At 33.9% G+C, this 9,526-nt stretch overlaps 1 protein-coding gene across 1 annotated transcript in view; it reads left to right on the top strand.

Annotated features, from left to right (window-relative positions):
• HESX1 (HESX homeobox 1) overlaps nucleotides 1–9,220 on the top strand; it is a 20,031-nt gene extending 10,811 nt beyond the window's left edge. Inside the window, exons 3-6 of the mRNA XM_011371795.2 lie at nucleotides 7,396–7,669; nucleotides 8,174–8,373; nucleotides 8,649–8,750; nucleotides 8,844–9,220. Of these exons, the coding sequence (XP_011370097.1) occupies nucleotides 7,513–7,669; nucleotides 8,174–8,373; nucleotides 8,649–8,750; nucleotides 8,844–8,942 (558 nt within the window). The 5' untranslated portion in view covers nucleotides 7,396–7,512 and the 3' untranslated portion in view covers nucleotides 8,943–9,220. The remainder of the gene's footprint in view (nucleotides 1–7,395; nucleotides 7,670–8,173; nucleotides 8,374–8,648; nucleotides 8,751–8,843) is intronic.
• The last annotated feature ends 306 nt before the right edge of the window (nucleotides 9,221–9,526 follow it).

Consider the following 9,526-nt stretch of genomic DNA (forward strand, 5'->3'; position numbering starts at 1 on the left):
TATTTTGGTAGGGATTGCATTGAATCTATAAATTGCTTTGGCAATATGGACACTATAGCAATGTTAATTCTTCTTATCCATGAGTACGGTATATACTTTGATTTATTTGTATCTTCTTCAGTTTCTTTCTTCAATGACTTATAATTTTCTGAGTACAGCTCTTTTACATCTTTGGTTAAGTTTATTCCTAGGTATTTTTTTAATGCAATTATAAATGGGATTGTTTTCTTAATTTCTATTTCTAATAGTTCCTTATTTGTGTTTAAAAATGCTACCAATTTCTGAATATTAATTTTGTATCCTACTACTTTACTAAATTAATTTACCAGTTCTAATAGTTTTTTTGTAGGTCCTTTAGGGTTCTCTCTATATAGTGTCATGTCATCTGCAAATAATGACAGTTTTACTTCTTCTTTTCCAATTTGGATGCCTTTTATTTCTTGTCTGTGGCTAGGACTTCCAATACTATGTTGAATAAGTGTGGTGAAAGTGGACATCTTTGTCTTGTCACTGATCTTAAGGAAAGTGCTTTTAGATTTTTCCTGTTGAGAATAATGTTAGCTGTGGGTTTGTCATATATGGCTTTTATTATGTTGAGGTATGTTCTGTTTATTCTCACTTTGCTGAGAGTTATTACACATGAATGCTGGATTTTGTCAGCTGCTTTTTCTGCATCTATTGGTACGATCATATAATTTTTATCCTTCATTTTGTTTATGTGGAGTATCACGTTAATTGATTTGTGGATATTGAACTACTCTGGCTATCCAAAATAAATCCCACTTAATCATGGTGTATGATCTTTTTAATGCATTGTTGAATTCGACTAGCCAAAATTTTGTGAGGATTTTTGCCTCTATGTTCATCAGAGATATCAGCCTATAATTTTCTTTTTTTGTAATGTCCTTGTCTGATTTTGGAATCACCTCATAAAATGAGCTTGGGAGCCTTCCCTCTTAAATTTTTTGGAAGAGTTTGAGAAGAATAGATGTTAATTCTTCTTTGAATGTTTGGCAGAATTAATCTGTGAAGCCATTTTGTCCAAGACTTTTGTTTGTTGGGATTTTTTTGATTACTGATTTGGTTGTGATAGTTGTAATCACTCTGTTCAAGTTTTCTGTTTCTTCCTGATTCAGTCTTAGAAGATTGTATATTTCTAGGAATTTATCCATTTCTTCCAGATTGTCCAGTTCATTTGTATATAATTGCTCATAATATTTTCTTACAATTCTTTATATATCTGTGGTGTCAGTTGTCACTTCTCATCTTTCACTTCTGATTTTATTTATTTGCATCCTCTCTTTTTCTTGATGTGTCTGGTTAAGTGTTTATCAATTCTGTTTATTTTTCAAAGAACCAGCTCTTGGTTTCATTGATCTTTTGTATTTTTTAACTCTATTTCATTGATTTTTGCTCTGATCTTTATTATTTCCTTCCTACTATTCACTTGGAGTTTTGTTTGTGGTTCTTTTTCTATTTCCTTTAGATATAAGATTACGTTGTTTATATGAGATTTGTTTGTTTGTTTGTTTTTAGAGGTACGCCTGTGTTGCTATGAATTTCCCTCTTAGACTGCATTCTCTGTGTCCCATATATTTTGGGACATTTTCATTCGTCTCAGGGTATCTTTTGATTTCTCCCTTGATCTAATTATTAACCCATTTATTGTTTAGTAGCATGCTATTTAGCCTTCATGTGTTTGTGTGTCAGGTTTTTTTTTTCTTGGAATTGATTTCTAGTTTCATATCATTGTGGTAAGAGAAGACATTAAATATGATTTCAGTATTTTAAAATTTATTGAGACTTTGTTTTGTGGCCTAACATGTGGTTTATCTTGGAAAATGTTCTCTATGCACTTGGAAAGAATATATATTCTGATGCTTGTGGTGAAATGCTCTAAAAATATCAATTAAAACAATCTGGTCTAATGTGTCATTTAAGGCCACTGTTTCCTTGTTGATTTTCTGTCTGCAAGATTTATCTGTTGATGTCAATGGGGTGTAAAAGTTTCCTACTATAACTATATTACTGTTGATCTTTCCCTTTATGCCTGTCATATTTGTTTTATATATTTAGGTGCTTCTATGTTGGGTGCAGAAATGTTACAAGGGTTATGTCCTCTTGGATTGATCCCTTTATCATTATGAAATGTCCTTTTTGTCTCTTAGTATAGCCTTTGTTTTAAAGTCTATTTTGTCTGATATAGGTATTGGTACCCCAGCTTTTTTTATTTGTTTCCATTTTCATGAAATATCTTTTCCATCCCTCTACTTTAGGTCTTTGTGTGTCATTTGATTTAAAGTGGGTCTCTTATAGACAGCATATATATAGGTCTTATTTTCTTATCCATTCAGCTACCCTATGTCTTTTGATTGTTTATTCCACTTACATTTAAAGTAATTTTTTGATAGATATGTAGTTATTGCCATTTTATTATTCATATTTTGATCTTTTTTTTTTCTTCTCCTTTTTAAAGAAATCCCTCTAACATTTCTTCTAATACTGATTTGGTGTTGATGAATTCCTTTGGTTTTTTTCTTGTCTTGGAAGCTCTTATCCTTCAATTTTAAAAGATAACTTTGCTAAGTAGAGTAATCTTGGTGGTAGATACTTGGTTTTCATCACTTTGACTATTTCATGCCAATCGCTTCTGGCCTACAAAGTTTCTGTTGAGAAATCAGCTGACAATCTTATGGGAGCTCCTTTGTAGGTAACTAACTGCCTTCCTTTTGCTGGTCTTAAGATTCTCTCTTTATCTTTAACCTTTGCCATTTTAATTCTGATGTGTCTTGGTATGGGCCTGTTTAGGTTCATCTTGTTTGGGACTCTCTGTACTTCCTGGACATGTATGCCTGTTTCCTTTGCTGGACCAGGGACGTTTTCAGTCATTACAGCTTCAACTAGGTTTTCAATTCCTTGCTCTCTCTCTTATTCTTCTGGTACCCCTATGATGTGAATGTTGTTACACTTATGTTATCCCAGAGGTCCTTTACACTATCCTCATATTTTTGGTTTCTTTTTTCTTTTTGCTGTTCCTGTTGGGTGTTTTCTGCTACCCTGTCTTCCAAATCACTGATCGATCTTCTGTTTCATTTAATTTTCTGTAGATTACTTCTAGTGTATTTTTTAGTTCAGTTATTGTATTCTTTATTTCTGACTGGTTCTTTTTTATGGATTCTAAGTCCTTTTTAATGCTTACTTTCTCTTTGTCGAAGTTGAAATGAACAAATTGTAAACAGTACCAATCAATGAGTAATGACAAATGTATACATACATCTGTGTAATCCAAAAGCCAGCAAGATATACAACATTACCATTACTCCCTCCTCCAGTTTCCTCATTCTTCTTCCCATTTAGTCCCCACCTCCACCCCAACTTTCTGAGTTTTTCGATATAGTTTTATCTGTCCTAGAATATCACATAAATGAAATCATTCTTTTTTAAAAATATATTTTGTAGATTCTTAAGAATTTTTTATGTAAACAGTCATGTCATCTGTCAATAGAGACATTTTACTCTTCCTTTCTGATCTATACGACTTGTATTTTTTTTTCTTGTTTTAATTAACTGACTTAGATATAATATAGTGTTGAATAGAAATGCTGCATGTTGACATCCTTGCCTTGTCCCTAATCTTAAGGAGAAAGCATTTAATATTTTTCACCATTAAATATTGTGTTAGCTGATTATTTCTATAGATGCCCTTTATCAAATTGAGGAAGTTACTTCTATTTTGCTCAAAGAATTTTTTAAGTCATGAATGAGTATTTTTCTGTATCTGTTAATGTGATCACATGATTTTCTTTTTTTCTGTTAAGATGATGAATTACATTGATTGATTTTTGAATATTAAATCATCCTTTCTGGAAAAAGTTCCATTTAGTCATAATGTATTATTCTTTTTGTATGTTTCTGTATTCGGTTTGCTAATATTTTAAGTTTTTTGTGTCCGTGTTCATGAAAAATATTTGTCTATCATTTAAAAAATTTTTTTTTGTTATGAGGTTTATTCAGGCCTCATAAAACAAATTTAGAAGGGTCTCCTTCATTTTCTGAAAGAATTTATAAGATTGGTATCTGTTTAAGACTTTTCTTTAAATGTTTGACAAATTTTACCAGTGAAATTATCTGAGCCTGGAATTTCTCTTTGTGGGAAGGAATTTGATAACCAATTCAATTTCCTTAATAAATATATGACAGTCATATTTTCTATTTCATCTTGTCTCAGTTTTGGTAATCAGTTTTTCAAGATATTTGTATATTTCATGTTGAATTTATTGGTATGAAGTTGTTTAATTTGTTGACATAAAGTTGTTCATAATATTACCTTTTAATGTCTGTAGTCTTTATTATGGTATCACCTCTTTATTACTACTATTGGTAATTTATGTTCTTTCTTTTGTTCTTGATCATTCTGCCTATAGGTTTATCAATCTTGATGAGAAGCTTAGAATTTCAGCCCCAACTCCTAACCTCTAGGGAGAGGAGAGGGACTGGAGATTGAGGTCAGTTACCAATAGCCAGTGATTTAATTAATCATGCTTATGTGATTAAACCACCATAAAAATCTCTAAAAGCCAGATTCAGAGAGCTTCCAGGTTGGTGAATACTTTGAGGTGCTGGGACGGTGGTGTGCCCAGAGAAGGCATGGAAGTTCCCTTCCCCCATAGCTTGCCCTATGTATCTCTTCCATTTGACTGTTCATGAGTCGTATCCTTTATAATAAACCAATAAACAAATATAAAGTTCCTTCCTGAGTTTTGTGAGCCATTCTAGCACATAACTGAACCTGAGGCAGGAGTCGTGGGAACCCTGGAATTATAGCCAGTTGGTCAGAAGTATAGGTTGTAACCTGGGATTTGTGATTGGCTTCGAAGTGGGGCCAGTCCTGTGGGACTGAGCCTTTAACCTATGGGGTCTGTGCTAGCCTTCTCTGTAGTTAGAATTGAATTGTAGGACACCTAGTTGTTGTCTGCAGAGAACTAGAGAATTACTTGGTATGGAAAATCCATACACATTTCATGTCAGAAGTTTTGTGAGTGAAAACAGCTCAGACTATCCTATCGGTCCTTGCTTAAAATCCTACCCTGGCTTCTCTTTGCACTTGAACTTATTACCATGGTTTTTATAAAGGTCGTCCATTACCCAGCCAGGCCTGGCTCTCCAAACAATAGCATCTGTTACCACTCACTTCCCTTTGGCTATTGTCTTTTCCTCCTCAAATATTCCAGTGCTTTTCAGCTGCAAGACCTTTGTACTTGCTGTTCCCTATGACTGGGGTGCTTTTTCTTAAGACTTTGGCATGCTGGTTTTCTCTCATCCTCAGCTTCAGCTAAAATTTCACCTCCTTAGGGAGGCCTGCCCAACCACCATATCTAAAGACCTTCTCTACGCCCTATCCCACCCATCCACTCCCAGCCCTGCTAGGTTTCATCTCCATCACCTTGTTTATTCTTTTCAATGAGTTTATCACTCTCTGATTACCTTCTATTGTTCATCACTGATCTCTAGCACCTAGAATGGTGTCTGGCACCTATGAAGTGCTCTATAAAAACCTTTTGAGTCAATATATAAGAAAACATTTCCTCGACATTTTTAGAGAAATTTTTTTCCTACCTTTTATTTTCAACTCATCCGTATTTAAACTGGTATTATGTAAGTCCAGATAAAATCAACTCAAGGAATAAAAATATTGGAATGTCCTTGTTGATAAAGAAGAAATTGGGGACTGGAGCTGCTTCAGCATGTGCTGTAGCATTTTCTGAATTTGTACCTCTGAGGCACTACTGTGGGTATCAGGATCTCAGTGAAGCCTCTTCTTACCTTCTCCTCTGATGATCCAGCTTACCTGGCTCACCTGTTTCCTTTTTTCATTCTTATAACCAGTTAATGTAGGAGGTAATTTATTTTTTTATAATTATTGTCTGTTGTCTGTCTTTCCACTCCCACCCCACACTGCACCACTGCGAGCTTCATGAGGGCAAGGGTCCAGTTCTATTTGTTCTGGTACTAAGTAGGTGCTCAACGAATTGTGGAATGAATGAATGAATGACTCAAAGAAGAGAAAGGAATCTGGGAAAGTTATGAATTCTCTCTTCCAGTACTTCCCCAGATGTTGACTAGTTTATTCATTCTCAGCATGGCTTTACTTGTATATTTATAACCTATTCTTTGTGTGCCTGTTGCTGCTTTTTATGTGAATCTTTTGTTCACTCTAGAGCTTGCATAAGGAGGAATCTAGCTCTGTATTTATGACATCATGATAGGACAAAATCCAATGAAGCTGAGCTCCATCCTGTAGGGGCTATTTCCTCTATGAGTAGAGACTACCTTTCCTCTTCCCTGAAGAAAAATCTAGTAGTTGTTTAAATGCAGGATAAAACTGAGCACTTAAGTTTATCAAGAAAATACTGGAAGAAAAGGAGCAGCAGTATGCAAGAACTAAAAGGATCACACCTTTTTGGGAGAGTGGCCAAGTTCAAAATCTTCCCAATTGGCTATATTTCTCTTTTAATTTCAAGTTTTCTTAGGATTACAAAATTAAAACATTCTATTATTGTTATTTTCACAAACCTATTGTCTTCATGGAAATCTCCCAGTTCTTCAGATGATCAACAGAGGAAAATTTTTCTTTAAAACATACAGTATACTGTTTTCTTTGAAATAATTGTGGTGAGAAGAGAAATCTTCCCTTGAGTTTGAAGTCATGCTTTTAAGTTGCTTGGAGGTGGTAACATGTAAATCTTCATAGTATCTCTCATTTAAAAGAAAAGATGAAAGAAGGGAATTATCTCATTAATTATTTAAAATACTTGGTGCAACTGTTCCTTATGAATTAATCCCAGCACTTGGAAGACAATTACACTCAGTGTTAATAACTTTGCCAACCTTTTCCAGTATGCTGCACTCCAAATACTTTTGTGTTTTCATTGACAACATTTACTATTACATATACATATGAAAAACAGTCATTTTCATCAGAATTACTGTAATAGCATTAAGAGATTATTACCTTTTCCAATTTCCTTGGAAGAAAATTCACTTAAATTAGATTATTTATTACTTGACTGCTTTTCTATCTTGCCTGTATGTTTAGGTAACTGGAGTCCATGAAAGTAAAAACTTTAGAATAAAAGCATGATTTTATACATTAATGATTTCAAATAAAAGAGGAGTGCCAGTTTGTGCATCACTTCTTTCGAGAAAGTTAAGTCCCTGTTCTGCTTAGGAGAGATAACACTTTTTGTCCCTGTAGGTGGCCCCCTGGTGTAGCCATTAGTTGCTAATTACTTGCAAACAAATAAACAATTAACTCCTGAAGCTGCTGGCTGGGTGTTCATTGACATGCTAAAACTTTCTAAGACAGGATTTTAATTAGTGACGTTCTAAATCCAGCCCCCTTGTCAGCGGAGCCTTAAGGTGAACTGTAAGATCCCAGCCCTGTAGTGTGGGAAGAGCCAGCCCAGAGCTTGGAGAGGCCAGAGCTGTCTACATTGTGCAGCCCACGCGACAATGTCTCCCAGCCTTCAGGAAGGTGATCGCCTTGGGGAAAGCAAACCCTCCTTCTGCTCCTTTTCAATTGCAAGCATTTTAGGACTGGACCAGAAGAAAGACTGTGTTCCATCAATGAAACCCCATAGGCCTTGGGCAGACACCTGCGGCTCCTCAGGTATGCAACAATTTAATTTTTCAAACTCTTTGTTATTTCCTTTGTACTGTTTAATTTGGCCTTTAATTTTATACTACATAGAGTTAGAAAGAAACTAAGTTCATGCAGTTACATAACTGAGGTATCTAGGACTTTTAATGCCTCCAGCTGAAATAAAAAGAATATCAGCTTTAAATCTAAGTGGATATAAAGTTCTCTCACAGAAAATGCCAAGAACCTGCATTTACTTCAGATCTCTGTGTTTGACACATCAGATATTCTAAATCTTTTTTCACTGCAAAAAAAAAAAGGCATTCAAAGACCAAAATGTTCTCTATCACCAAAGGAGGATCTTCATTTTTGTTTGCTTTTTGGTTTTTGGTTCATGAGAGGTCATTTCTGTTGTGAAACCCAGAAGAAGGCCAGTAGGAAAATTGAAGACAAGTTCCTGAAATTACTTCTTATAGAACTTTTATAGAAAATAGTATTGGACATCTAAGATGGGGTTTATTTTTCTGTTTTTAGAGAAAGATGTTAACCTGTGTCTACTTGTCCCGAGTCTTCCTAATGGGATCTTATTTCCATGGACTGTGAATCACCCAATGCCAGAAGAGAGAGTTTTGAAATATGAAAATTACTTTTCAGCCTCAGAAACACTGTCTTTGAAAAGAGAGTTGAGTTGGTATAGAGGCAGAAGACCAAGAACTGCTTTTACTCAAAACCAGGTGGGAAGATTTTTCAACTAATAATGTCAATCCGTCGGCTTTAACTGACACCCTATTGAGCAAAAGTTCATTCACTTTGGGATCTCGATTTAGGCCTTATTAATGAAACAATAGACTGTATCATTTTTAAGTTTCTGGATAGTCATTTTTTAAAAAAGGCATGCAGATTAATTGCCCAAGATTTAAATGCAGTTATTTTGCTATACAAATTAAAGTCCATTTTATGGTGACATACCACATATCAGCATTTTAAATAACTATTTCTTTACTCTTAGATTGAAATGTTGGAAAATGTCTTTAGAGTAAACTGCTATCCTGGCATTGATATCAGAGAGGACTTAGCTAAAAAATTGAATTTAGAAGAAGACAGAATCCAGGTAATTTTCAAATTTAGTTATTCCTGATGATTGAAATGTTAAGAATAATGAAATAATGTTTCTGAGATCTATTTTGTTTTTCCTTAATTTTAGATCTGGTTCCAAAATCGGCGTGCAAAACTGAGGAGGTCCCATAGAGAATCACAGTTTCTAATGGCGAAAAAAAATTTCAACACAAATTTCTTGGAATAGAAAACTAATCATGTGAAATTATCTTCCAATTTCAGAACATGAAGAGTTCATGGAAATATCAAGTTTTTAAAAATTGATGTTTTCTGCATTTAATCTGAATATTGTCATTTTTTTCTGAAAATATACTGTAAATAATTACTATTATATCATGGTATCTATTATCCTTGGGCACTTTTAGATAAAGGCATTTCCTATATATTTTAATAAACATTTTCAGAAAAAGCCAGCTATTTTTTAAGTGTGCAAATTTAATCTAATAAATTAGTTTGCTGAAATCAGTAAACTCATTACTAGGTGACTCCACAAACTGGATTACGTTTACAGAATAATTCAAGTTAAATAATATGATGAGTGGCACAAACATGTGATTTGTTTCAATTAGTTTCCTTCAAGTACATTTTGAAACATCATTATGCTTTAATATATTATAGACTATGATTTTTTCATGAATCTTTAGTTTTTCTTGATTTCTGACATAAAGCAGTGGAAATTTCTTACCATATATCAGTACAAATCCTTATACATGCCAGTTTCAGATTGTTATTTTTTAAGTAAAGTCATTATACCAAAGTAGACATATAAAA

The sequence above is a fragment of the Pteropus vampyrus genome, unplaced genomic scaffold, assembly GCF_000151845.1.
Source record: "Pteropus vampyrus isolate Shadow unplaced genomic scaffold, Pvam_2.0 Scaffold195, whole genome shotgun sequence".
Taxonomy (NCBI): Eukaryota; Metazoa; Chordata; class Mammalia; order Chiroptera; family Pteropodidae; genus Pteropus; species Pteropus vampyrus.